General features: G+C 59.3%; 1 protein-coding gene across 3 annotated transcripts in view; it reads right to left on the bottom strand.

Annotated features, from left to right (window-relative positions):
• The window catches only part of LOC125448502 (ETS domain-containing transcription factor ERF-like), a 257,359-nt gene that overhangs the window by 36,058 nt on the left and 193,472 nt on the right, over positions 1-27,829 (bottom strand). The window contains exon 2 of one of the 3 annotated variants that reach the window (XM_059641239.1): positions 1,471-1,593. The exons of the other annotated variants lie outside the window; for them this stretch is intronic. Within the exon in view, the coding sequence (XP_059497222.1) occupies positions 1,471-1,549 (79 nt within the window). The 5' untranslated portion in view covers positions 1,550-1,593. The remainder of the gene's footprint in view (positions 1-1,470; positions 1,594-27,829) is intronic. 3 annotated transcript variants of the gene reach the window in all.

Consider the following 27,829-nt stretch of genomic DNA (forward strand, 5'->3'; position numbering starts at 1 on the left):
TTGCTCTCTCTCTCCCACTCACTGTGTCATCCCTCCCTTGCAGTCAGCGTGTCACTCTCTCTCTCGCAGTCAGCATGTCACTCTCTCTCTCGCAGTCAGCGTGTCGCTCTCTCTCTCAAAGTCAGCGTGTCCTTCTCTCTCTCTCTCTCTCTCTCTCATAGTCAGCCTGTCGATGTCTCTCTCGCAGTCAGCGTGTCGCTCTCTCTCTCACAGTCAGCGTGTCGTTCTCTCTCTCTCTCTCTCTCTCTCTCTCTCATAGTCAGCCTGTCGGTGTCTCTCTCGCAGTCAGCGTTTTGCTCTCTCTCTCCCACTCAGTGTGTCACTCTCTCTCTCGCAGTCAGCGTGTGGCTCCCTCTCTCGCAGTCGGCGTGTCGCTCCCTCTCTCGCAGTCAGCGTGTCGCTCCCTCTCTCGCAGTCAGCGTGTCGCTCCCTCTCTCGCAGTCAGTATTTCGCTCCCTTTATTGCAGTTAGTATGTCGCTCCCTCTCTCTCAGTCAGCATGTCGTTCTCTCTCTGGCAGTCAGCGTGTCGCTCCCTCTCTCACAGTCAGCGTGTGGCTCTCTCACTCGCAGTCAGTGTTTCGCTCTCTCTCTCGCAGTCAGCGTGTCGCTCTCTCTCGCAGGCAGTGTGTCGCTTTCTCGAAGTCAGCATGTCGCTCTCTCTCTCGCAGGCAGTGTGTCGCTCTCTATCGCAGTTGGCTTGTCGCGCTCTCTCTCAGTCAGCGTGACGCTCCCTCTCTCGCAGTCAGCGTGTCCCTCCCTCTCTCGCAGTCAGCGTGTCGCTCCCTCTCTCGCAGTCAGCGTGTCGCTCCCTCTCTCGCAGTCAGCGTGTCGCTCCCTCTCTCGCAGGCAGTGTGTCGCTTTCTCGAAGTCAGCACGTCGCTCTCTCTCTCGCAGGCAGTGTGTCGCTCTCTCTCGCAGTTGGCTTGTCGCGCTCTCTCTCAGTCAGCCTGTCGCTCCCTCTCTCACAGTCAGCGTGTCGCTCCGTGTTTCGCAGTCTACGTGTCGCTCTCTCTCTCACAGTCAGCGTGTCGCTCCGTGTTTCGCAGTCTACGTGTCGCTCTCTCTCTCACAGTCAGCGTGTCGCTCCGTGTTTCGCAGTCAGTGTGTCGCTGTCTCTCTCTCGCAGTCAGCGTGTCGCTCCCTTTCTTGCAGTAAGCGCGTTGCTCTCTCTCGCAGTCGGTGTGTCGCTCCCTCTCTCACACTCGGTTGTTGCTCCCTCTCTCACAGTCATCGTGTCACTCCCTCTCTCGCAGTCAGCGTGTCGCTCCCTCTCTCGCAGTCAGCGTGTCGCTCATTCTTTCACAGTCAGTATATCGCTCCCTCTCTCCCAGTCAGCATGTCGCTCGCTCTTTTGCAGTCAGCGTGTCGATCTCTCTCTCTCGCAGTCAGCGTGTCTCTCTCTTGCAGTCAACGTGTCGCTCTCTCTGCATTCAGCGTGTCTCTCTCTGCATTCAGCGTGTCGCTCTCACTGTCGCTTTTAGCCTGTCGCTCCCTCTCTCGCCCAAGAAGCGCTTCACTCCATCTCCCACAGTCAGTGTTTCGTTTCATCTCTCCCTGACAGCGTTTCGCTCACTTTCATCCTTTCGGTCCCTCTGTAAAAGAAAGCGTGTCGCTCTCACTCACAAAGTCAACGTATTGCTCTCTCTCTCGCAGTCAGCGTGTCGCTCCCTCTCTCCCAGTCAGCGTGTCGCTCCCTCTCTCCCAGTCAGCGTGTCGCTCCCTCTCTCCCAGTCAGCGTGTCGCTCTCTCTCACACAGTCAATGTATTGCTCTCTCTCTCGCAGTCAGCATGTCACTCGCTCTCTTGCAGTCAGCATGTCGCTCCCTCTCAGCATTCAGCGTGTCGCTCTCCCAATCGTGCAGACAGCGTGCTGCCTCTCTCTCTCTCTCGCAGTCAGTGTATCGCTCCCTCTCGTGCAGTCAGCGTGTCATCCCTCACCCACAGTCAGCGTGTCGCTACCTCTCTCGCAGTCAGCGTGTCGCTCCCTCTCTCGCAGTCAGCGTGTCGCTCCCTCTCTCGCAGTCAGCATGACGCTCTGTCTCTCACAGTCAGTGTGATGCTCTGTCTCTCGCTGTCAGCGTGTCGGTCCCTCTCACACTCAGCGTGTCGCTTCCGCTCTCTCGCTGTCTACGTGTCACTCCCTCTCTCTCACCGTCAGCGCGTCGCTATATCTCTCGCAGTCAGCGGGTCGCTCTCTCTCTCACAGTCAGAGTGTCGCTTTCCATCTCTCTCTCTCGCAGTCAGCGTGTCGCTCCCTCTCTCGCAGTCAGCATGACGCTCTGTCTCTCACAGTCAGTGTGATGCTCTGTCTCTCGCTGTCAGCGTGTCGGTCCCTCTCACACTCAGCGTGTCGCTTCCGCTCTCTCGCTGTCTACGTGTCACTCCCTCTTTCTCACCGTCAGCGCGTCACTATATCTCTCGCAGTCAGCGGGTCGCTCTCTCTCTCACAGTCAGAGTGTCGCTTTCCATCTCTCTCTCTCGCAGTCAGCGTGTTGCTCCCTCTCTCGCAGTCAGCGTGTCGCTCCCTCTCTCCCAGTCAGCGTGTCGCTCCCTCTCTCCCAGTCAGCGTGTCGCTCCCTCTCTCCCAGTCAGCGTGTCGCTCTCCCTCACTCTTTCACAGTCAGCGTGTAACTCCCTCTCTTGCAGTCAGCGTGTCGCTCCATCTCTCGCAGTCAGCGTGTCGCTCCATCTCTCACAGAGAGCCTGTCACTCCCTTTCTCGCAGTCAGCCTGTTGCTCTCACTCGCAGTCAGCGTGATGCTCTCTCTCTCATGGTCAGCATGTCACTCTCTCTCTCGCAGTCAGTGTGTCGACTCTCCCTCGCAGTCAGCGTGTCGCTCTCTCTCTCTCTCTCTCGCAGTCAGCCTGTCGGTCTCTCTCTTACAGTCAGCGTGTCCCTCCCTCTCTCGCAGTCAGCGTGTCGCTCTCTCTCTCTCTCACTCTCTCGCAGTCAGCCTGTCGGTCTCTCTCTTACAGTCAGCGTGTCCCTCCCTCTCTCGCAGTCAGCGTGTCGCTCTCTATCTCACTCTCACAGTCAGCGTCTCGCTCTCTATCTCTCTCTCACAGTCAGCGTGTCGCTCCCTCTCTCGCAGTCAGCGTGTGGCTCTCTCTCTCTCTCTCTCTCTCTCAGTCAGCGTGTCGCTCTCTCTCTCTCTCTCTCGCAGTCAGCCTGTCGCTCTCACTCTCACATTCAGCATGTCGTTCCTCTCTGGCATTGAATACGTCGCTCTCTCTCTCTTACAGTCAGCGTGTCCCTCCCTCTCTCGCAGTCAGCGTGTCGCTCCATCTCTCGCAGTCAGCGTGTCGCTCTCTCTCTCGCAGTCAGCGTGTCACTCTCTCTCTCGCAGTCAGCGTGTCGCTCTCTCTCTCGCAGTCAGCGTGTCGATCTCTCTCTCTCTCGCAGTCAGCGTGTCGCTCCCTCTCTCGCAGTCAGCGTGTCGCTCCCTCTCTCACAGTCAACGTGTCGCTCTCTCTCGCAGACAGCGTGTCGCTCCCTCTCTCGCAGTCAGCGTGTCGTTCCCTCTCTCGCAGTCAGCATGCCCCTCCCTCACTTGCAGTCAGCGTGTCGCTCCCTCTCTCGCAGTCAGCGTTTCTCTCTCTCTCTCGCAGTCAGAGTGTCGCTCTCTCTCTCACATTCATCGTGCAGCTCTCTCTCCCGCAGACAGCGTGTCGCTCGCTCTGTCGCAGTCAGCGTGTCACCCTCAATCTCGCAGTCAGCGTTTCTCTCTCTATCTCGCAGTCAGCGTGTCGCTCCCTCTCTCGCAGTCAGCGTGTCACCCTCAATCTCGCAGTCAGCGTGTCGCTCCCTCTCTCGCTATCAGCGTGTCGTTCCCTCTCTCGCAATCAGCGTGTCGCTCCCTCTCTCGCAGTCAGGGTGTCACTCGCTCTCTCACATTCAGCGTGTCGCTCCCTCTCTCGCAGTCAGCGTGTCGCACCATCTCTCGCAGTCAGCGTGTCGCTCCCTCTCTCGCAGTCAGCATGTCGCTCCCTCTCTCGCAGTCAGTGTGTCACTCCCTCTCTCGCAGTCAGCGTGTCGCTCCCTCTCTCGCATTCAGCAAGTCGCTCCCTCTCTCGCAGTCAGCGTGTCACTCCCTCTCTCTCAGCCAGCGTGTCACTCCCTCTCTCTCAGCCAGCGTGTCCCTCCCTCTTTCGCAGTCAGCGTGTCAGTCCGTCTCTCGCAGTCAGCGTGTCACTCTCACTCTCGCAGTCAGCGTTTCTCTCTCTATCTTGCAGTCAGCATGTCAGTCTCTCTCTCTCTCTCTCTCGCAGTCAGCGTTTCGAACTCTCTCACAGTCAACGTGTCGCTCTCTCTCCCACAGACAGCGTGTCGCTCCCTCTCTCGCAATCAGCGTGTCGCTCCCTCTCTTGCAGTCAGAGCGTCGCTCCCTCTCTCGCAGTCAGCGTGTCACTCCCTCTCTCGCAGTCAGCAAGTCTCTAGCTCTCTCGCAGTCAACATGTCACTCCATCTCTCGCAGTCAGCGCGTCGCTCCCTCTCTCGCAGCCAGCGTGTCACTCCCTCTCTCTCAGCCAGCGTGTCCCTCCCTCTCTCGCAGTCTGATTGTCGCTCTCTGCCTCTTTCTCTCTCGCAGTCAGCGTTTCGCTCCCTCTCTCGCAATCAGCGTGTCGCTCCCTCTCTCGCAGTCAGCGTGTCGCTCCCTCTCTCGCAGTCAACGTGTCGCACCATCTCTCCCAGTCAGCGTGTCGCACCCTATCTCGCAGTCAGCGTGTCGCTCCCTCTCTTGCAGTCAGCATGCAGTTCCCTCTCTCACAGTCACTGTGTCAGTCTCTCTCTCTTGCAGTCAGCTTGTCACTCGCTCTCTCACATTCAGCGTGTCGCACCCACTCTCGCAGCCAGCATGTCACTCCCTCTCTCGCAGTCAGCTGGTAACTCCCTCTCTCGCAGCCAGCGTGTCACTTCCTCTCTCTCAGCCAGTGTGTCGCTCCCTCTCTCGCAGTCAGCGTGTCGCTCCCTCTATCTCTCACAGTCAGCGTGTCGCTCCCTCTCTCGCAGTCAGCCTGTCGCTCCCTCTCTCCCAGTCAGTGTGTTGCTCCCTCTCTCGCAGTCAGCATGTCGCTCCCTCTCTCGCAGTCAGGGTGTCACTCGCTCTCTCACATTCAGCGGGTCGCTCCCTCTCTCGCAGTCAGCGTGTCGCTCCCTCTCTCGCAGTCAGCGTGCCCCTCCCTCTCTCGCAGTCAGCGTGTCGCACCATCTCACGCAGTCAGCGTGTCGCACCATCTCTCGCAGTCAGCGTGTCACTCCCTCTCTCGCAGTCAGAGTGTCGCTCCCTCTCTCGCAGTCAGCGTGCCCCTCCCTCTCTCGCAGTCACCGCGTCAGACTCTCTCTCTCGCAGTCAGCGTGTCGCTCCCTCTCTCACAGTCAGCGTGTCGCTGCCTCTCTCGCAATCAGCAAGTCGCTCCCTCTCTCGCAGTCAGCGTGTTACTCCCTCTCTCTCAGTCAGCGTGTCACTGCTTCTCTCTTAGCCAGCGTGTCCCTTCCTCTTTCGCAGTCAGCGTTTCGCTCCTTCTCTCGCAGTCAGATTGTCGCTCTCAATCTCGCAGTCAGCGTGTCGCTCCCTCTCTCGCAGTCAGCGTGTCGCAGAATCTCACGCAGTCAGCGTGTCGCTCCCTCTCTCGCAGTCAGTGTGTCAGTCTCCCTCTCTCTCTCTCTCTCTCTCTCTCGCAATCACGGTGTCACTCGCTCTCTCACATTCAGCGTGTCGCTCCCTCTCTCGCAGTCAGCGTGTCGCTCCCTCTCTCGCAGTCCGCGTGTCAGTCTCTCTCTGTCTCTCTCTCGCAGTCAGCGCGTCGCTCCCTCTCTCGCAGCAAGCGTGTCACTCCCTCTCTCTCAGTCAGCGTGTCTCTCCCTCTCTCGCAGTCAGATTGTCGTTCTCACTCTCGAAGTCAGTGTGTCACTCTCACTCTCGCAGTCAGCGTGTCGCTCTCAATCTCGCAGTCAGCGTGTCGCTCCCTCTCTCGCAGGCAGCGTGTCGCTCCCTCTCTCGCAGTCAGCGTGTCAGTCTCTCTCTCTCTCTCTTGCAGTCAGCTTGTCACTCGCTCTCTCACATTCAGCGTGTCGCTCCCTCTCTCGCAGTCAGCGTGTCGCACCATCTCTCGCAGTCAGCGTTTCGCTCCCTCTCTTGCAGTCAGCGTGTTGCTCTCAATCTCGCAGTGAGCGTGTCACTCCCTCTCTCGCAGTCAGCGTTTGTCGCTCTCAATCTCGCAGTCAGCGTGTCGCTCCCTCTCTCGCAATCAGCGTGTCGCTCCCTCTCTCGCAGTCAGTGTGTCGCTCCCTCTCTCGCAGTCAGCGTGTCGCTCCCTCTCTCGCAGTCAGCGTGTCGCTCCCTCTATCTCTCGCAGTCAGCGTGTCGCTCCCTCTCTCGCAGTCAAAGTGTCACTCCCTCTCTCGCAGTCAGCGTGTCGCTCCCTCTCTCGCAGTCAGTGTGTCGCTCCCTCTATCTCTCGCAGTCAGCGTGTCGCTCCCTCTATCTCTCGCAGTCAGCGTGTCGCTCCCTCTCTCGCAGTCAGCGTGTCGCTCTCTCCCTCACATTCATCGTGCAGCTCTCTCTCCCGCAGACAGCGTGTCGTTCCCTCTCTCGCAGTCAGCATGCCCCTCCCTCACTTGCAGTCAGTGTGTCGCTCGCTCTGTCGCAGTCAGCGTTTCTCTCTCTATCTCGCAGTCAGCGTGTCGCTCCCTCTCTCGCAGTCAGCGTGTCTCTCTCTCTCGCAGTCAGCGTGCCGCTCCCTCTCTCGCAGTCAGCGTGCCGCTCCCTCTCTCGCAGTCAGCGTGTCGCGCCCTCTCTCGCAGTCAGCGTGTCGCGCCCTCTCTCGCAGTCAGCGTGTAACTTCCTCTCTCGCAGCCAGCGTGTCGCTCCCTCTCTCGCAGTCAGCGTGTCGCTCCCTCTCTCGCAGTCAGCGTGTCGCTCCCTCTCTCTCAGCCAGCGTGTCACTCCTTCTCTCTCAGCCAGCGTGTCCCTCCCTCTCTCGCAGTCAGCGTGTCGCTCCCTCTCTCGCTATCAGTGTGTCGTTCCCTCTCTCGCAATCAGCGTGTCGTTCCCTCTCTCGCAATCAGCGTGTTACTCCCTCTCTCTCAGCCAGCGTGTCACTCCCTCTCTCTCAGCCAGCATGTCCCTCCCTCTCTCGCAGTCAGCGTTTCGCTCCCTCTCTCGCAGTCAGATTGTCGCTCTCACTCTCACAGTCAGCGTGTCGCTCTCACTCTCACAGTCAGCGTGTCGCTCTCTGCCTAATTCTCTCTCGCAGTCAGCGTTTCGCTCCCTCTCTCGCAGTCAGCGTGTCGCTCTCAATCTCGCAGTCAGCGTGTCGCTCCCTCTCTCGCAGTCAGTGTGTCGCTCCCTCTCTCGCAATCAGCGTGTCGCACCATCTCTCGCAGTCAGCGTGTCGCTCCCTCTCTCGCAGTCAGTGTGTCGCTCCCTCTCTCGCAGTCAGCGTGTCAGTCTCTCTCTCTCGCTCTCTCTCGCAGTGAGGGTGTCACTCGCTCTCTCACAGTCAGCGTGCAGCTCCCTCCCTCACAGTCACCGTGTCAGTCTCTCTCTCTTGCAGTCAGCTTGTCACTCGCTCTCTCACATTCAGCGTGTCGCTCCCTCTCTCGCAGTCAGCGTGTCGCACCATCTCTCTCAGCCAGCGTGTCGCTCCCTCTCTCGCAGTCAGCGTTTCGCTCCCTCTCTCGCAGTCAGCAAGTCTCTAGCTCTCTCGCAGTCAGCATGTCACTCCACCTCTCGCAGTCAGCGCGTCGCTCCCTCTCTCGCAGTCAGCGTGTTACTCCCTCTCTCTCAGCCAGCGTGTCACTCCCTCTCTCGCAGTCAGATTGTCGCTCTCACTCTCGCAGTCAGTGTGTCGCTCTCTGCCTCTTTCTCTCTCGCAGTCAGCGTTTCGCTCCCTCTCTCGCAGTCAGCGTGTCACCCTCAATCTCGCAGTCAGCGTGTCGCTCCCTCTCTCGCTATCAGCGTGTCGTTCCCTCTCTCGCAATCAGCGTGTCGTTCCCTCTCTCGCAATCAGCGTGTCGCTCCCTCTCTCGCAGTCAGGGTGTCACTCGCTCTCTCACATTCAGCGTGTTGCTCCCTCTCTCGCAGTCAGCAAGTCGCTAGCTCTCTCGCAGTCAGCATGTCACTCCACCTCTCGCAGTCAGCGCGTCGCTCCCTCTCTCGCAGTCAGCGTGTCACTCCCTCTCTCTCAGCCAGCGTGTCACTCCCTCTCTCTCAGCCAGCGTGTCCCTCCCTCTCTCGCAGTCAGCGTTTCGCTCCCTCTCTCACAGTCAGATTGTCGCTCTCAATCTCGCAGTCAGCGTGTCGCTCTCAGTCTCACAGTCAGCGTGTCGCTCTCTGCCTAATTCTCTCTCGCAGTCAGCGTTTCGCTCCCTCTCTCGCAGTCAGCGTGTCGCTCTCAATCTCGCAGTCAGCGTGTCGCTCCCTGTCTCGCAGTCAGTGTGTCGCTCCCTCTCTCGCAGTCAGCGTGTCGCTCTCAATCTCGCAGTCAGCGTGTCGCTCTCAATCTCGCAGTCAGCGTGTCGCTCCCTCTCTCGCAGTCAGTGTGTCGCTCCCTCTCTCGTAGTCAGCGTGTCGCTCTCAATCTCGCAGTCAGCGTGTCGCTCCCTCTCTCGCAGTCAGTGTGTCGCTCCCTCTCTCGCAGTCAGCGTGTCGCACCATCTCCCGCAGACAGCGTGTTGCTCCCTCCCTCGCAGTCAGCGTGTCGCTCTCTCTCGCAGTCAGCGTGTCACTCTCACTCTCTCTCTCTCGCAGTCAGCGTTTCGAACTCTCTCGCAGTCAGCGTGTCGCTCCCTCTCTCGCAGTCAGCGTGTCGCTCCCTCTCTCGCAGTCAGCGTGTCGCACCATCTCTCTCACCCAGCGTGTCGCTCCCTCTCTCGCAGTCAGCGTTTCGCTCTCACTCTCGCAGTCAGTGTGTCGCTCCCTCTCTCGCAGTCAGCGTGTCGCTCCCTCTCTTGCAGTCAGCGTGTCGCTCCCTCTCTCGCAGTCAGTGTGTCGCTCTCAATCTCGCAGTCCGCGTGTCAGTCTCTCTCTCGCTCTAACTCGCAGTCAGCGGGTCGCTCCCTCTCTCGCAGTCAGCGTGTCAGACTCTCTCTCTTGCAGTCAGCTTGTCACTCCCTCTCTCACAGTCAGCGTGCAGCTCCCTCCCTCACAGTCACCGTGTCAGTCTCTCTCTCTTGCAGTCAGCTTGTCACTCCCTCTCTCACAGTCAGCGTGTCGCTCCCTCTCTCGCAGTCAGCGTGTCACTCCCTCTCTCACAGTCAGCATGCAGCTCCCTCCCTCACAGTCACCGTGTCTCTCTCTCTCGCAGTCAGCTTGTCACTCCCTCTCTCTCAGCCAACGTGTCCCTCCCTCTCTCGCAGTCAGCGTGTCACTCCCTCTCTTGCAGTTAGCGTGTCAGTCTCTCTCTCGCTCTAACTCGCAGTCAGGGTGTCACTCGCTCTCTCACAGTCAGCATGCAGTTCCCTCTCTCACAGTCACTGTGTCAGTCTCTCTCTCTCGCAGTCAGCTTGTCACTCGCTCTCTCACATTCAGCGTATCGCTCCCTCTCTCGCAGTCAGCGTGTCGCTCCCTCTCTCGCAGTCAGCGTTTCGCTCCCTCTCTTGCAGTCAGATTGTCGCTCTCACTCTCGCAGTCAGCGTGTCGCTCTCTGCCTCTTTCTCTCTTGCAGTCAGCGTTTCGCTCCCTCTCTCGCAGCCAGCGTGTCACTCCCTCTCTCTCAGCCAGCGTGTCCCTCCCTCTCTCGCAGCCAGCGTTTCGCTCCCTCTCTCGCAGTCTGCGTGTCACCCTCAATCTCGCAGTCAGCGTGTCGCTCCCTCTCTCGCTATCAGCGTGTCGTTCCCTCTCTCGCAATCAGCGTGTCGTTCCCTCTCTCGCAATCAGCGTGCCGCTCCTTCTCTCGCAGTCAGGGTGTCACTCGCTCTCTCACATTCAGCGTGTCGCTCCCTCTCTCGCAGTCAGCGTGTCGCACCATCTCTCGCAGTCAGCGTGTCGCTCCCTCTCTCGCAGTCAGCGTGTCGCTCCCTCTCTCGCAGTCAGCGTGTCGCTCCCTCTCTCGCAGTCAGCGTGTCGCTCCCTCTCTCGCAGTCAGCAAGTCGCTAGCTCTCTCGCAGTCAGCATGTCACTCCACCTCTCGCAGTTAGCGCGTCGCTCTCTCTCTCGCAGTCAGCGTGTTACTCCCTCTCTCTCAGCCAGCGTGTCACTCCCTCTCTCTCAGCCATCGTGGCCCTCCCTCTCTCGCAGTCAGATTGTTGCTCTCACTCTCACAGTCAGCGTGTCGCTCTCTGCCTAATTCTCTCTCGCAGTCAGCGTTTCGCTCCCTCTCTCGCAGTCAGCGTGTCGCTCTCAATCTCGCAGTCAGCGTGTCGCTCCCTCTCTCGCAGTCAGTGTGTCGCTCCCTCTCTCGCAGTCAGCGTGTCGAACCATCTCTCGCAGTCAGCGTGTCGCTCCCTCTCTCGCAGTCAGTGTGTCGCTCCCTCTCTCGCAGTCAGTGTGTCGCTCCCTCTCTCGCAGTCAGCGTGTCGCACCATCTCTCGCAGTCAGCGTGTTGCTCCCTCTCTTGCAGTCAGCAGATCAGACTCTCTCTCTCTCTCTCTCGCAGTCAGGGTGTCACTCGCTCTCTCACAGTCAGCGTGCAGCTCCCTCCCTCACAGTCACCGTGTCAGTCTCTCTCTCTTGCAGTCAGCTTGTCACTCGCTCTCTCACATTCAGCGTGTCGCTCCCTCTCTCGCAGTCAGCGTGTCGCACCATCTCTCGCAGTCAGCGTGTCGCTCTCTGCCTCTTTCTCTCTTGCAGTCAGCGTTTCGCTCCCTCTCTCGCAGTCAGATTGTCGCTCTCACTCTCACAGTCAGCGTGTCGCTCTCTGCCTAATTCTATCTCGCAGTCAGCGTTTCGCTCCCTCTCTCGCAGTCAGCGAGTCGCTCTCAATCTCGCAGTCAGCGTGTCGCTCCCTCTCTCGCAGTCAGTGTGTCGCACCATCTCTCGCAGTCAGCGTGTTGCTCCCTCTCTCGCAGTCAGCGTGTCGCTCCCTCTCTCGCAGTCAGCGTGTCGCTCCCTCTCTCGCAGTCAGCATTTCGCTCCCTCTCTTGCAGTCAGATTGTCGCTCTCACTCTCGCAGTCAGCGTGTCGCTCTCTGCCACTTTCTCACTTGCAGTCAGCGTTTCGCTCCCTCTCTCGCAGTCACTGTGTCGCTTTCAATCTCGCAGTCAGCGTGTCGCTCTCTGCCTAATTCTATCTCGCAGTCAGCGTTTCGCTCCCTCTCTCGCAGTCAGCGTGTCGCTCTCAATCTCACAGTCAGCGTGTCGCTCCCTCTCTCGCAGTCAGCGTTTCGCTCCCTCTCTCGCAGTCAGCGTGTCGCTCCCTCTCTCGCAGTCAGTGTGTCGCTCCCTCTATCTCTCGCAGTCAGCGTGTCGCTCCCTCTCTCGCAGTCAGCGTGTCACTCCCTCTCTCGCAGTCAGCGTGTCGTTCCCTCTCTCGCATTCAGCAAGTCACTAGCTCTCTCGCAGTCAGCATGTCACTCCACCTCTCGCAGTCAGCGCGTCGCTCCCTCTCTCGCAGTCAGCGTGTTACTCCCTCTCTCTCAGCCAGCGTGTCCCTCCCTCTCTCGCATTCAGCGTTTCGCTCCCTCTCTCGCAGTCAGATTGTCGCTCTCACTCTCACAGTCAGCGTGTCGCTCTCTGCCTAATTCTATCTCGCAGTCAGCGTTTCGCTCCCTCTCTCGCAGTCAGCGTGTCGCTCTCAATCTCGCAGTCAGCGTGTCGCTCCCTCTCTCGTAGTCAGTGTGTCGCTCCCTCTCTCGCAGTCAGCGTGTCAGTCTCTCTCTCGCTCTCTCTCGCAGTCAGGGTGTCACTCGCTCTCTCACAGTCAGCGTGCAGCTCCCTCCCTCACAGTCACCGTGTCAGTCTCTCTCTCTTGCAGTCAGCTTGTCACTCGCTCTCCCACATTCAGCGTGTCGCTCCCTCTCTCGCAGTCAGCGTGTCGCACCATCTCTCGCAGTCAGCGTGTCGCTCTCTGCCTCTTTCTCTCTTGCAGTCAGCGTTTCACTCCCTCTCTCGCAGTCAGATTGTCGCTCTCACTCTCACAGTCAGCATGTCGCTCTCTGCCTAATTCTATCTCGCAGTCAGCGTTTCGCTCCCTCTCTCGCAGTCAGTGTGTCGCTCTCAATCTCGCAGTCAGCGTGTCGCTCCCTCTCTCGCAGTCAGCGTGTCACTCTCTCTCTCGCAGTCAGCGTGTCGCTCCCTCTCTCGCAGTCAGCATGTCGCTCCCTCTCTCGCAGTCAGCGTGCAGCTCCCTCCCTCACAGTCACCGTGTCAGTCTCTCTCTCTCTCTCCATCTCGCAGTCAGGGTGTCACTCCCTCTCTCGCAGTCAGCGTGTCGCACCATCTCTCGCAGTCAGTGTGTCGCTCCCTCACTCACAGTCAGCGTGCAGCTCCCTCCCTCACAGTCACCGTGTCAGTCTCTCTCTCTCGCAGTCAGCTTGTCACTCGCTCTCTCACATTCAGCGTGTCGCTCCCTCTCTCGCAGTCACCGTGTCAGTCTCTCTCTCTCTCTCGCAGTCAGCGTGTCGCGCTGTCTCTCACAGTCAGCGTGCTCCTTCCTCTCTCGCAGTCAGAGTGTCGCTCCCTCTCTCGCAGTCAGCGTGTCGCTCCCTCTCTTGCAGTCAGCGTGTCAGTCTCCCTCGCTCTCTCTCTCGCAGTCAGGGTGTCACTCGCTCTCTCACAGTCAGCGTGCAGCTCCCTCCCTCACAGTTACCGTGTCAGTCTCTCTGTCTCGCAGTCAGCTTGTCACTCGCTCTCTCACATTCAGCGTGTCCCTCCCTCTCTCGCAATCAGCGTGTCGCTCCCTCTCTCGCAATCAGCGTGTCGCTCCCTCTCTCGCAATCAGCGTGTCGCTCCATCTCTCGCAGTCAGCGTGTCGCTCCCTCTCTCACAGTCAGCGTGTCGCTCTCAATCTCACAGTCAGCGTGTCGCTCCCTCTCTCGCAGTCAGCGTGTCGCTCCCTCTCTCGCAATCAGCGTGTCGCTCCCTCTCTCGCAGTCAGTGTGTCGCTCCCTCTATCTCTCGCAGTCAGCGTGTCGCTCCCTCTCTCGCAGTCAGCGTGTCACTCCCTCTCTCGCAGTCAGCGTGTCGTTCCCTCTCGCATTCAGCAAGTCACTAGCTCTCTCGCAGTCAGCATGTCACTCCACCTCTCGCAGTCAGCGCGTCGCTCCCTCTCTCGCAGTCAGCGTGTTACTCCCTCTCTCTCAGCCAGCGTGTCCCTCCCTCTCTCTCAGCCAGCGTGTCCCTCCCTCTCTCGCATTCAGCGTTTCGCTCCCTCTCTCGCAGTCAGATTGTCGCTCTCACTCTCACAGTCAGCGTGTCGCTCTCTGCCTAATTCTATCTCGCAGTCAGCGTTTCGCTCCCTCTCTCGCAGTCAGCGTGTCGCTCTCAATCTCGCAGTCAGCGTGTCGCTCCCTCTCTCGTAGTCAGTGTGTCGCTCCCTCTCTCGCAGTCAGCGTGTCAGTCTCTCTCTCGCTCTCTCTCGCAGTCAGGGTGTCACTCGCTCTCTCACAGTCAGCGTACAGCTCCCTCCCTCACAGTCACCGTGTCAGTCTCTCTCTCTTGCAGTCAGCTTGTCACTCGCTCTCTCACATTCAGCGTGTCGCTCCCTCTCTCGCAGTCAGCGTGTCGCACCATCTCTCGCAGTCAGCGTGTCGCTCTCTGCCTCTTTCTCTCTTGCAGTCAGCGTTTCGCTCCCTCTCTCGCAGTCAGATTGTCGCTCTCACTCTCACAGTCAGCGTGTCGCTCTCACTCTCACAGTCAGCGTGTCGCTCTCACTCTCACAGTCGGCGTGTCGCTCTCTGCCTAATTCTATCTCACAGTCAGCGTTTCGCTCCCTCTCTCGCAGTCAGCGTGTCGCTCTCAATCTCGCAGTCAGCGTGTCGCTCCCTCTCTCGCAGTCAGAGTGTCGCACCATCTCTGGCAGTCAGCGTGTTGCTCCCTCTCTCGCAGTCAGCGTGTCGCTCCCTCTCTCGCAGTCAGCATGTCGCTCCCTCTCTCGCAGTCAGCATTTCGCTCCCTCTCTTGCAGTCAGATTGTCGCTCTCACTCTCGCAGTCAGCGTGTCGCTCTCTGCCTCTTTCTCTCTTGCAGTCAGCGTTTCGCTCCCTCTCTCGCAGTCACTGTGTCGCTTTCAATCTCGCAGTCAGCCTGTCGCTCTCTGCCTTATTCTATCTCGCAGTCAGCGTTTCGCTCCCTCTCTCGCAGTCAGCGTGTCGCTCTCAATCTCACAGTCAGCGTGTCGCTCCCTCTCTCGCAATCAGCGTGTCGCTCCCTCTCTCGCAGTCAGTGTGTCGCTCCCTCTATCTCTCGCAGTCAGCGTGTCGCTCCCTCTCTCGCAGTCAGCGTGTCACTCCCTCTCTCGCAGTCAGCGTGTCACTCCCTCTCTCGCAGTCAGCGTGTCGTTCCCTCTCTCGCAGTCAGCGTGTCGTTCCCTCTCTCGCATTCAGCAAGTCACTAGCTCTCTCGCAGTCAGCATGTCACTCCACCTCTTGCAGTCAGCGCGTCGCTCCCTCTCTCGCAGTCAGCGTGTTACTCCCTCTCTCGCAGTCAGCGTGTCGCTCCCTCTCTCGCAGTCAGCGTGTCACTCCCTCTCTCACAGTCAGCGTGTCGCTCCCTCTCTCGCAGTCAGCATGTCGCTCTCTCTCTCGCAGTCAGCGTGTCGCTCCCTCTCTCGCAGTCAGCGTGTTGCTCTCTCTCACAGTCAGCGTGTCGCTCCCTGTCTCGCAGTCAGCGTGTTGCTCCCTCTCACAGTCAGCGTGTCGCTCCCTCTCTCTCACAGTCAGTGTGTCGCTCCCTCTCGCAGTCAGCGTGTCACTCTCTCTCTCGCAGTCAGCGTGTCGCTCCCTCTCTCGCAGTCAGCATGTCGCTCCCTCTCTCGCAGTCAGCATGCAGCTCCCTCCCTCACAGTCACCGTGTCAGTCTCTCTCTCTCTCTCTCTCTCTCTCGCAGTCAGGGTGTCACTCCCTCTCTCACATTCAGCGTGTCGCTCCCTCTCTCGCAGTCAGCGTGTCGCACCATCTCTTGCAGTCAGTGTGTCGCTAACTCTCTCACAGTCAGCGTGCAGCTCCCTCCCTCACAGTCACCGTGTCAGTCTCTCTCTCTCGCAGTCAGCTTGTCACTCGCTCTCTCACATTCAGCGTGTCGCTCCCTCTCTCGCAGTCAGCGTGTCGCTCCCTCTCTCGCAGTCAGCGTGTCGCTCCCTCTCTCGCAGTCAGGGTGTCACTCGCTCTCTCACAGTCAGCGTGCAGCTCCCTCCCTCACAGTCACCGTGTCAGTCTCTCTCTCTCGCAGTCAGCTTGTCACTCGCTCTCTCACATTCAGCGTGTCGCTCCCTCTCTCGCAGTCAGCGTGTCGCTCTCAATCTCACAGTCAGCGTGTCGCTCCCTCTCTCGCAATCAGCGTGTCGCTCCCTCTCTCGCAGTCAGTGTGTCGCTCCCTCTATCTCTCGCAGTCAGCGTGTCGCTCCCTCTCTCGCAGTCAGCGTGTCACTCCCTCTCTCGCAGTCAGCGTGTCACTCCCTCTCTCGCAGTCAGCGTGTCGTTCCCTCTCTCGCATTCAGCAAGTCACTAGCTCTCTCGCAGTCAGCATGTCACTCCACCTCTTGCAGTCAGCGCGTCGCTCCCTCTCTCGCAGTCAGCGTGTTACTCCCTCTCTCTCAGCCAGCGTGTCCCTCCCTCTCTCGCATTCAGCGTTTCGCTCCCTCTCTCGCAGTCAGATTGTCGCTCTCACTCTCACAGTCAGCGTGTCGCTCTCTGCCTAATTCTATCTCGCAGTCAGCGTTTCGCTCCCTCTCTCGCAGTCAGCGTGACGCTCTCAATCTCGCAGTCAGCGTGTCGCTCCCTCTCTCGTAGTCAGTGTGTCGCTCCCTCTCTCGCAGTCAGCGTGTCAGTCTCTCTCTCGCTCTCTCTCGCAGTCAGGGTGTCACTCGCTCTCTCACAGTCAGCGTGCAGCTCCCTCCCTCACAGTCACCGTGTCAGTCTCTCTCCCTTGCAGTCAGCTTGTGACTCGCACTCTCACAGTCAGCGTGTCGCTCCCTCTCTCGCAGTCAGCATGTCGCTCTCTCTCTCGCAGTCAGCGTGTCGCTCCCTCTCTCGCAGTCAGCGTGTTGCTCTCTCTCACAGTTAGCGTGTCGCTCCCTGTCTCGCAGTCAGCGTGTTGCTCTCTCTCACAGTCAGCGTGTCGCTCCCTCTCTCTCACAGTCAGTGTGTCGCTCCCTCTCGCAGTCAGCGTGTCACTCTCTCTCTCGCAGTCAGCGTGTCGCTCCCTCTCTCGCAGTCAGCATGTCGCTCCCTCTCTCGCAGTCAGCATGCAGCTCCCTCCCTCACAGTCACCGTGTCAGTCTCTCTCTCTCTCTCTCTCTCTCGCAGTCAGGGTGTCACTCCCTCTCTCACATTCAGCGTGTCGCTCCCTCTCTCGCAGTCAGCGTGTCGCTCTCAATCTCACAGTCAGCGTGTCGCTCCCTCTCTCGCAATCAGCGTGTCGCTCCCTCTCTCGCAGTCAGTGTGTCGCTCCCTCTATCTCTCGCAGTCAGCGTGTCGCTCCCTCTCTCGCAGTCAGCGTGTCACTCCCTCTCTCGCAGTCAGCGTGTCACTCCCTCTCTCGCAGTCAGCGTGTCGTTCCCTCTCTCGCATTCAGCAAGTCACTAGCTCTCTCGCAGTCAGCATGTCACTCCACCTCTTGCAGTCAGCGCGTCGCTCCCTCTCTCGCAGTCAGCGTGTTACTCCCTCTCTCTCAGCCAGCGTGTCCCTCCCTCTCTCGCATTCAGCGTTTCGCTCCCTCTCTCGCAGTCAGATTGTCGCTCTCACTCTCACAGTCAGCGTGTCGCTCTCTGCCTAATTCTATCTCGCAGTCAGCGTTTCGCTCCCTCTCTCGCAGTCAGCGTGACGCTCTCAATCTCGCAGTCAGCGTGTCGCTCCCTCTCTCGTAGTCAGTGTGTCGCTCCCTCTCTCGCTGTCAGCGTGTCAGTCTCTCTCTCGCTCTCTCTCGCAGTCAGGGTGTCACTCGCTCTCTCACAGTCAGCGTGCAGCTCCCTCCCTCACAGTCACCGTGTCAGTCTCTCTCCCTTGCAGTCAGCTTGTGACTCGCACTCTCACAGTCAGCGTGTCGCTCCCTCTCTCGCAGTCAGCATGTCGCTCTCTCTCTCGCAGTCAGCGTGTCGCTCCCTCTCTCGCAGTCAGCGTGTTGCTCTCTCTCACAGTTAGCGTGTCGCTCCCTGTCTCGCAGTCAGCGTGTTGCTCTCTCTCACAGTCAGCGTGTCGCTCCCTCTCTCTCACAGTCAGTGTGTCGCTCCCTCTCGCAGTCAGCGTGTCACTCTCTCTCTCGCAGTCAGCGTGTCGCTCCCTCTCTCGCAGTCAGCATGTCGCTCCCTCTCTCGCAGTCAGCATGCAGCTCCCTCCCTCACAGTCACCGTGTCAGTCTCTCTCTCTCTCTCTCTCTCTCGCAGTCAGGGTGTCACTCCCTCTCTCACATTCAGCGTGTCGCTCCCTCTCTCGCAGTCAGCGTGTCGCACCATCTCTTGCAGTCAGTGTGTCGCTAACTCTCTCACAGTCAGCGTGCAGCTCCCTCCCTCACAGTCACCGTGTCAGTCTCTCTCTCTCGCAGTCAGCTTGTCACTCGCTCTCTCACATTCAGCGTGTCGCTCCCTCTCTCGCAGTCAGCGTGTCGCTCCCTCTCTCTCAGCCAGCGTGTCACTCCCTCTCTCTCAGCCAGCATGTCCCTCCCTCTCTCGCAGTCAGCGTTTCGCTCCCTCTCTCGCAGTCAGATTGTCGCTCTCACTCTCACAGTCAGCGTGTCGCTCTCACTCTCACAGTCAGCGTGTCGCTCTCTGCCTAATTCTCTCTCGCAGTCAGCGTTTCGCTCCCTCTCTCGCAGTCAGCGTGTCGCTCTCAATCTCGCAGTCAGCGTGTCGCACCATCTCTTGCAGTCAGTGTGTCGCTAACTCTCTCACAGTCAGCGTGCAGCTCCCTCCCTCACAGTCACCGTGTCAGTCTCTCTCTCTCGCAGTCAGCTTGTCACTCGCTCTCTCACATTCAGCGTGTCGCTCCCTCTCTCGCAGTCAGCGTGTCGCTCCCTCTCTCTCAGCCAGCGTGTCACTCCCTCTCTCTCAGCCAGCATGTCCCTCCCTCTCTCGCAGTCAGCGTTTCGCTCCCTCTCTCGCAGTCAGATTGTCGCTCTCACTCTCACAGTCAGCGTGTCGCTCTCACTCTCACAGTCAGCGTGTCGCTCTCTGCCTAATTCTCTCTCGCAGTCAGCGTTTCGCTCCCTCTCTCGCAGTCAGCGTGTCGCTCTCAATCTCGCAGTCAGCGTGTCGCTCCCTCTCTCGCAGTCAGTGTGTCGCTCCCTCTCTCGCAATCAGCGTGTCGCACCATCTCTCGCAGTCAGCGTGTCGCTCCCTCTCTCGCAGTCAGTGTGTCGCTCCCTCTCTCGCAGTCAGCGTGTCAGTCTCTCTCTCTCGCTCTCTCTCGCAGTGAGGGTGTCACTCGCTCTCTCACAGTCAGCGTGCAGCTCCCTCCCTCACAGTCACCGTGTCCGTCTCTCTCTCTTGCAGTCAGCTTGTCACTCGCTCTCTCACATTCAGCGTGTCGCTCCCTCTCTCGCAGTCAGCGTGTCGCACCATCTCTCTCAGCCAGCGTGTCGCTCCCTCTCTCGCAGTCAGCGTTTCGCTCCCTCTCTCGCAGTCAGCAAGTCTCTAGCTCTCTCGCAGTCAGCATGTCACTCCACCTCTCGCAGTCAGCGCGTCGCTCCCTCTCTCGCAGTCAGCGTGTTACTCCCTCTCTCTCAGCCAGCGTGTCACTCCCTCTCTCGCAGTCAGATTGTCGCTCTCACTCTCGCAGTCAGTGTGTCGCTCTCTGCCTCTTTCTCTCTCGCAGTCAGCGTTTCGCTCCCTCTCTCGCAGTCAGCGTGTCACCCTCAATCTCGCAGTCAGCGTGTCGCTCCCTCTCTCGCTATCAGCGTGTCGTTCCCTCTCTCGCAATCAGCGTGTCGTTCCCTCTCTCGCAATCAGCGTGTCGCTCCCTCTCTCGCAGTCAGGGTGTCACTCGCTCTCTCACATTCAGCGTGTTGCTCCCTCTCTCGCAGTCAGCAAGTCGCTAGCTCTCTCGCAGTCAGCATGTCACTCCACCTCTCGCAGTCAGCGCGTCGCTCCCTCTCTCGCAGTCAGCGTGTCACTCCCTCTCTCTCAGCCAGCGTGTCACTCCCTCTCTCTCAGCCAGCGTGTCCCTCCCTCTCTCGCAGTCAGCGTTTCGCTCCCTCTCTCACAGTCAGATTGTCGCTCTCAATCTCGCAGTCAGCGTGTCGCTCTCAGTCTCACAGTCAGCGTGTCGCTCTCTGCCTAATTCTCTCTCGCAGTCAGCGTTTCGCTCCCTCTCTCGCAGTCAGCGTGTCGCTCTCAATCTCGCAGTCAGCGTGTCGCTCCCTGTCTCGCAGTCAGTGTGTCGCTCCCTCTCTCGCAGTCAGCGTGTCGCTCTCAATCTCGCAGTCAGCGTGTCGCTCTCAATCTCGCAGTCAGCGTGTCGCTCCCTCTCTCGCAGTCAGTGTGTCGCTCCCTCTCTCGTAGTCAGCGTGTCGCTCTCAATCTCGCAGTCAGCGTGTCGCTCCCTCTCTCGCAGTCAGTGTGTCGCTCCCTCTCTCGCAGTCAGCGTGTCGCACCATCTCCCGCAGACAGCGTGTTGCTCCCTCCCTCGCAGTCAGCGTGTCGCTCTCTCTCGCAGTCAGCGTGTCACTCTCACTCTCTCTCTCTCGCAGTCAGCGTTTCGAACTCTCTCGCAGTCAGCGTGTCGCTCCCTCTCTCGCAGTCAGCGTGTCGCTCCCTCTCTCGCAGTCAGCGTGTCGCACCATCTCTCTCACCCAGCGTGTCGCTCCCTCTCTCGCAGTCAGCGTTTCGCTCTCACTCTCGCAGTCAGTGTGTCGCTCCCTCTCTCGCAGTCAGCGTGTCGCTCCCTCTCTTGCAGTCAGTGTGTCGCTCCCTCTCTCGCAGTCAGTGTGTCGCTCTCAATCTCGCAGTCCGCGTGTCAGTCTCTCTCTCGCTCTAACTCGCAGTCAGCGGGTCGCTCCCTCTCTCGCAGTCAGCGTGTCAGACTCTCTCTCTTGCAGTCAGCTTGTCACTCCCTCTCTCACAGTCAGCGTGCAGCTCCCTCCCTCACAGTCACCGTGTCAGTCTCTCTCTCTTGCAGTCAGCTTGTCACTCCCTCTCTCACAGTCAGCGTGTCGCTCCCTCTCTCGCAGTCAGCGTGTCACTCCCTCTCTCACAGTCAGCATGCAGCTCCCTCCCTCACAGTCACCGTGTCTCTCTCTCTCGCAGTCAGCTTGTCACTCCCTCTCTCTCAGCCAACGTGTCCCTCCCTCTCTCGCAGTCAGCGTGTCACTCCCTCTCTTGCAGTTAGCGTGTCAGTCTCTCTCTCGCTCTAACTCGCAGTCAGGGTGTCACTCGCTCTCTCACAGTCAGCATGCAGTTCCCTCTCTCACAGTCACTGTGTCAGTCTCTCTCTCTCGCAGTCAGCTTGTCACTCGCTCTCTCACATTCAGCGTATCGCTCCCTCTCTCGCAGTCAGCGTGTCGCTCCCTCTCTCGCAGTCAGCGTTTCGCTCCCTCTCTTGCAGTCAGATTGTCGCTCTCACTCTCGCAGTCAGCGTGTCGCTCTCTGCCTCTTTCTCTCTTGCAGTCAGCGTTTCGCTCCCTCTCTCGCAGCCAGCGTGTCACTCCCTCTCTCTCAGCCAGCGTGTCCCTCCCTCTCTCGCAGCCAGCGTTTCGCTCCCTCTCTCGCAGTCTGCGTGTCACCCTCAATCTCGCAGTCAGCGTGTCGCTCCCTCTCTCGCTATCAGCGTGTCGTTCCCTCTCTCGCAATCAGCGTGTCGTTCCCTCTCTCGCAATCAGCGTGCCGCTCCTTCTCTCGCAGTCAGGGTGTCACTCGCTCTCTCACATTCAGCGTGTCGCTCCCTCTCTCGCAGTCAGCGTGTCGCACCATCTCTCGCAGTCAGCGTGTCGCTCCCTCTCTCGCAGTCAGCGTGTCGCTCCCTCTCTCGCAGTCAGCGTGTCGCTCCCTCTCTCGCAGTCAGCGTGTCGCTCCCTCTCTCGCAGTCAGCAAGTCGCTAGCTCTCTCGCAGTCAGCATGTCACTCCACCTCTCGCAGTTAGCGCGTCGCTCTCTCTCTCGCAGTCAGCGTGTTACTCCCTCTCTCTCAGCCAGCGTGTCACTCCCTCTCTCTCAGCCATCGTGGCCCTCCCTCTCTCGCAGTCAGATTGTTGCTCTCACTCTCACAGTCAGCGTGTCGCTCTCTGCCTAATTCTCTCTCGCAGTCAGCGTTTCGCTCCCTCTCTCGCAGTCAGCGTGTCGCTCTCAATCTCGCAGTCAGCGTGTCGCTCCCTCTCTCGCAGTCAGTGTGTCGCTCCCTCTCTCGCAGTCAGCGTGTCGAACCATCTCTCGCAGTCAGCGTGTCGCTCCCTCTCTCGCAGTCAGTGTGTCGCTCCCTCTCTCGCAGTCAGTGTGTCGCTCCCTCTCTCGCAGTCAGCGTGTCGCACCATCTCTCGCAGTCAGCGTGTTGCTCCCTCTCTTGCAGTCAGCAGATCAGACTCTCTCTCTCTCTCTCTCGCAGTCAGGGTGTCACTCGCTCTCTCACAGTCAGCGTGCAGCTCCCTCCCTCACAGTCACCGTGTCAGTCTCTCTCTCTTGCAGTCAGCTTGTCACTCGCTCTCTCACATTCAGCGTGTCGCTCCCTCTCTCGCAGTCAGCGTGTCGCACCATCTCTCGCAGTCAGCGTGTCGCTCTCTGCCTCTTTCTCTCTTGCAGTCAGCGTTTCGCTCCCTCTCTCGCAGTCAGATTGTCGCTCTCACTCTCACAGTCAGCGTGTCGCTCTCTGCCTAATTCTATCTCGCAGTCAGCGTTTCGCTCCCTCTCTCGCAGTCAGCGAGTCGCTCTCAATCTCGCAGTCAGCGTGTCGCTCCCTCTCTCGCAGTCAGTGTGTCGCACCATCTCTCGCAGTCAGCGTGTTGCTCCCTCTCTCGCAGTCAGCGTGTCGCTCCCTCTCTCGCAGTCAGCGTGTCGCTCCCTCTCTCGCAGTCAGCATTTCGCTCCCTCTCTTGCAGTCAGATTGTCGCTCTCACTCTCGCAGTCAGCGTGTCGCTCTCTGCCACTTTCTCACTTGCAGTCAGCGTTTCGCTCCCTCTCTCGCAGTCACTGTGTCGCTTTCAATCTCGCAGTCAGCGTGTCGCTCTCTGCCTAATTCTATCTCGCAGTCAGCGTTTCGCTCCCTCTCTCGCAGTCAGCGTGTCGCTCTCAATCTCACAGTCAGCGTGTCGCTCCCTCTCTCGCAGTCAGCGTTTCGCTCCCTCTCTCGCAGTCAGCGTGTCGCTCCCTCTCTCGCAGTCAGTGTGTCGCTCCCTCTATCTCTCGCAGTCAGCGTGTCGCTCCCTCTCTCGCAGTCAGCGTGTCACTCCCTCTCTCGCAGTCAGCGTGTCGTTCCCTCTCTCGCATTCAGCAAGTCACTAGCTCTCTCGCAGTCAGCATGTCACTCCACCTCTCGCAGTCAGCGCGTCGCTCCCTCTCTCGCAGTCAGCGTGTTACTCCCTCTCTCTCAGCCAGCGTGTCCCTCCCTCTCTCGCATTCAGCGTTTCGCTCCCTCTCTCGCAGTCAGATTGTCGCTCTCACTCTCACAGTCAGCGTGTCGCTCTCTGCCTAATTCTATCTCGCAGTCAGCGTTTCGCTCCCTCTCTCGCAGTCAGCGTGTCGCTCTCAATCTCGCAGTCAGCGTGTCGCTCCCTCTCTCGTAGTCAGTGTGTCGCTCCCTCTCTCGCAGTCAGCGTGTCAGTCTCTCTCTCGCTCTCTCTCGCAGTCAGGGTGTCACTCGCTCTCTCACAGTCAGCGTGCAGCTCCCTCCCTCACAGTCACCGTGTCAGTCTCTCTCTCTTGCAGTCAGCTTGTCACTCGCTCTCCCACATTCAGCGTGTCGCTCCCTCTCTCGCAGTCAGCGTGTCGCACCATCTCTCGCAGTCAGCGTGTCGCTCTCTGCCTCTTTCTCTCTTGCAGTCAGCGTTTCACTCCCTCTCTCGCAGTCAGATTGTCGCTCTCACTCTCACAGTCAGCATGTCGCTCTCTGCCTAATTCTATCTCGCAGTCAGCGTTTCGCTCCCTCTCTCGCAGTCAGTGTGTCGCTCTCAATCTCGCAGTCAGCGTGTCGCTCCCTCTCTCGCAGTCAGCGTGTCACTCTCTCTCTCGCAGTCAGCGTGTCGCTCCCTCTCTCGCAGTCAGCATGTCGCTCCCTCTCTCGCAGTCAGCGTGCAGCTCCCTCCCTCACAGTCACCGTGTCAGTCTCTCTCTCTCTCTCCATCTCGCAGTCAGGGTGTCACTCCCTCTCTCGCAGTCAGCGTGTCGCACCATCTCTCGCAGTCAGTGTGTCGCTCCCTCACTCACAGTCAGCGTGCAGCTCCCTCCCTCACAGTCACCGTGTCAGTCTCTCTCTCTCGCAGTCAGCTTGTCACTCGCTCTCTCACATTCAGCGTGTCGCTCCCTCTCTCGCAGTCACCGTGTCAGTCTCTCTCTCTCTCTCGCAGTCAGCGTGTCGCGCTGTCTCTCACAGTCAGCGTGCTCCTTCCTCTCTCGCAGTCAGAGTGTCGCTCCCTCTCTCGCAGTCAGCGTGTCGCTCCCTCTCTTGCAGTCAGCGTGTCAGTCTCCCTCGCTCTCTCTCTCGCAGTCAGGGTGTCACTCGCTCTCTCACAGTCAGCGTGCAGCTCCCTCCCTCACAGTTACCGTGTCAGTCTCTCTGTCTCGCAGTCAGCTTGTCACTCGCTCTCTCACATTCAGCGTGTCCCTCCCTCTCTCGCAATCAGCGTGTCGCTCCCTCTCTCGCAATCAGCGTGTCGCTCCCTCTCTCGCAATCAGCGTGTCGCTCCATCTCTCGCAGTCAGCGTGTCGCTCCCTCTCTCACAGTCAGCGTGTCGCTCTCAATCTCACAGTCAGCGTGTCGCTCCCTCTCTCGCAGTCAGCGTGTCGCTCCCTCTCTCGCAATCAGCGTGTCGCTCCCTCTCTCGCAGTCAGTGTGTCGCTCCCTCTATCTCTCGCAGTCAGCGTGTCGCTCCCTCTCTCGCAGTCAGCGTGTCACTCCCTCTCTCGCAGTCAGCGTGTCGTTCCCTCTCGCATTCAGCAAGTCACTAGCTCTCTCGCAGTCAGCATGTCACTCCACCTCTCGCAGTCAGCGCGTCGCTCCCTCTCTCGCAGTCAGCGTGTTACTCCCTCTCTCTCAGCCAGCGTGTCCCTCCCTCTCTCTCAGCCAGCGTGTCCCTCCCTCTCTCGCATTCAGCGTTTCGCTCCCTCTCTCGCAGTCAGATTGTCGCTCTCACTCTCACAGTCAGCGTGTCGCTCTCTGCCTAATTCTATCTCGCAGTCAGCGTTTCGCTCCCTCTCTCGCAGTCAGCGTGTCGCTCTCAATCTCGCAGTCAGCGTGTCGCTCCCTCTCTCGTAGTCAGTGTGTCGCTCCCTCTCTCGCAGTCAGCGTGTCAGTCTCTCTCTCGCTCTCTCTCGCAGTCAGGGTGTCACTCGCTCTCTCACAGTCAGCGTACAGCTCCCTCCCTCACAGTCACCGTGTCAGTCTCTCTCTCTTGCAGTCAGCTTGTCACTCGCTCTCTCACATTCAGCGTGTCGCTCCCTCTCTCGCAGTCAGCGTGTCGCACCATCTCTCGCAGTCAGCGTGTCGCTCTCTGCCTCTTTCTCTCTTGCAGTCAGCGTTTCGCTCCCTCTCTCGCAGTCAGATTGTCGCTCTCACTCTCACAGTCAGCGTGTCGCTCTCACTCTCACAGTCAGCGTGTCGCTCTCACTCTCACAGTCGGCGTGTCGCTCTCTGCCTAATTCTATCTCACAGTCAGCGTTTCGCTCCCTCTCTCGCAGTCAGCGTGTCGCTCTCAATCTCGCAGTCAGCGTGTCGCTCCCTCTCTCGCAGTCAGAGTGTCGCACCATCTCTGGCAGTCAGCGTGTTGCTCCCTCTCTCGCAGTCAGCGTGTCGCTCCCTCTCTCGCAGTCAGCATGTCGCTCCCTCTCTCGCAGTCAGCATTTCGCTCCCTCTCTTGCAGTCAGATTGTCGCTCTCACTCTCGCAGTCAGCGTGTCGCTCTCTGCCTCTTTCTCTCTTGCAGTCAGCGTTTCGCTCCCTCTCTCGCAGTCACTGTGTCGCTTTCAATCTCGCAGTCAGCCTGTCGCTCTCTGCCTTATTCTATCTCGCAGTCAGCGTTTCGCTCCCTCTCTCGCAGTCAGCGTGTCGCTCTCAATCTCACAGTCAGCGTGTCGCTCCCTCTCTCGCAATCAGCGTGTCGCTCCCTCTCTCGCAGTCAGTGTGTCGCTCCCTCTATCTCTCGCAGTCAGCGTGTCGCTCCCTCTCTCGCAGTCAGCGTGTCACTCCCTCTCTCGCAGTCAGCGTGTCACTCCCTCTCTCGCAGTCAGCGTGTCGTTCCCTCTCTCGCATTCAGCAAGTCACTAGCTCTCTCGCAGTCAGCATGTCACTCCACCTCTTGCAGTCAGCGCGTCGCTCCCTCTCTCGCAGTCAGCGTGTTACTCCCTCTCTCGCAGTCAGCGTGTCGCTCCCTCTCTCGCAGTCAGCGTGTCACTCCCTCTCTCACAGTCAGCGTGTCGCTCCCTCTCTCGCAGTCAGCATGTCGCTCTCTCTCTCGCAGTCAGCGTGTCGCTCCCTCTCTCGCAGTCAGCGTGTTGCTCTCTCTCACAGTCAGCGTGTCGCTCCCTGTCTCGCAGTCAGCGTGTTGCTCCCTCTCACAGTCAGCGTGTCGCTCCCTCTCTCTCACAGTCAGTGTGTCGCTCCCTCTCGCAGTCAGCGTGTCACTCTCTCTCTCGCAGTCAGCGTGTCGCTCCCTCTCTCGCAGTCAGCATGTCGCTCCCTCTCTCGCAGTCAGCATGCAGCTCCCTCCCTCACAGTCACCGTGTCAGTCTCTCTCTCTCTCTCTCTCTCTCTCGCAGTCAGGGTGTCACTCCCTCTCTCACATTCAGCGTGTCGCTCCCTCTCTCGCAGTCAGCGTGTCGCACCATCTCTTGCAGTCAGTGTGTCGCTAACTCTCTCACAGTCAGCGTGCAGCTCCCTCCCTCACAGTCACCGTGTCAGTCTCTCTCTCTCGCAGTCAGCTTGTCACTCGCTCTCTCACATTCAGCGTGTCGCTCCCTCTCTCGCAGTCAGCGTGTCGCTCCCTCTCTCGCAGTCAGCGTGTCGCTCCCTCTCTCGCAGTCAGGGTGTCACTCGCTCTCTCACAGTCAGCGTGCAGCTCCCTCCCTCACAGTCACCGTGTCAGTCTCTCTCTCTCGCAGTCAGCTTGTCACTCGCTCTCTCACATTCAGCGTGTCGCTCCCTCTCTCGCAGTCAGCGTGTCGCTCTCAATCTCACAGTCAGCGTGTCGCTCCCTCTCTCGCAATCAGCGTGTCGCTCCCTCTCTCGCAGTCAGTGTGTCGCTCCCTCTATCTCTCGCAGTCAGCGTGTCGCTCCCTCTCTCGCAGTCAGCGTGTCACTCCCTCTCTCGCAGTCAGCGTGTCACTCCCTCTCTCGCAGTCAGCGTGTCGTTCCCTCTCTCGCATTCAGCAAGTCACTAGCTCTCTCGCAGTCAGCATGTCACTCCACCTCTTGCAGTCAGCGCGTCGCTCCCTCTCTCGCAGTCAGCGTGTTACTCCCTCTCTCTCAGCCAGCGTGTCCCTCCCTCTCTCGCATTCAGCGTTTCGCTCCCTCTCTCGCAGTCAGATTGTCGCTCTCACTCTCACAGTCAGCGTGTCGCTCTCTGCCTAATTCTATCTCGCAGTCAGCGTTTCGCTCCCTCTCTCGCAGTCAGCGTGACGCTCTCAATCTCGCAGTCAGCGTGTCGCTCCCTCTCTCGTAGTCAGTGTGTCGCTCCCTCTCTCGCTGTCAGCGTGTCAGTCTCTCTCTCGCTCTCTCTCGCAGTCAGGGTGTCACTCGCTCTCTCACAGTCAGCGTGCAGCTCCCTCCCTCACAGTCACCGTGTCAGTCTCTCTCCCTTGCAGTCAGCTTGTGACTCGCACTCTCACAGTCAGCGTGTCGCTCCCTCTCTCGCAGTCAGCATGTCGCTCTCTCTCTCGCAGTCAGCGTGTCGCTCCCTCTCTCGCAGTCAGCGTGTTGCTCTCTCTCACAGTTAGCGTGTCGCTCCCTGTCTCGCAGTCAGCGTGTTGCTCTCTCTCACAGTCAGCGTGTCGCTCCCTCTCTCTCACAGTCAGTGTGTCGCTCCCTCTCGCAGTCAGCGTGTCACTCTCTCTCTCGCAGTCAGCGTGTCGCTCCCTCTCTCGCAGTCAGCATGTCGCTCCCTCTCTCGCAGTCAGCATGCAGCTCCCTCCCTCACAGTCACCGTGTCAGTCTCTCTCTCTCTCTCTCTCTCTCGCAGTCAGGGTGTCACTCCCTCTCTCACATTCAGCGTGTCGCTCCCTCTCTCGCAGTCAGCGTGTCGCTCTCAATCTCACAGTCAGCGTGTCGCTCCCTCTCTCGCAATCAGCGTGTCGCTCCCTCTCTCGCAGTCAGTGTGTCGCTCCCTCTATCTCTCGCAGTCAGCGTGTCGCTCCCTCTCTCGCAGTCAGCGTGTCACTCCCTCTCTCGCAGTCAGCGTGTCACTCCCTCTCTCGCAGTCAGCGTGTCGTTCCCTCTCTCGCATTCAGCAAGTCACTAGCTCTCTCGCAGTCAGCATGTCACTCCACCTCTTGCAGTCAGCGCGTCGCTCCCTCTCTCGCAGTCAGCGTGTTACTCCCTCTCTCTCAGCCAGCGTGTCCCTCCCTCTCTCGCATTCAGCGTTTCGCTCCCTCTCTCGCAGTCAGAT

This window comes from Stegostoma tigrinum, chromosome 41 (assembly GCF_030684315.1).
Source record: "Stegostoma tigrinum isolate sSteTig4 chromosome 41, sSteTig4.hap1, whole genome shotgun sequence".
In the NCBI taxonomy this organism is placed as follows: domain Eukaryota; kingdom Metazoa; phylum Chordata; class Chondrichthyes; order Orectolobiformes; family Stegostomatidae; genus Stegostoma; species Stegostoma tigrinum.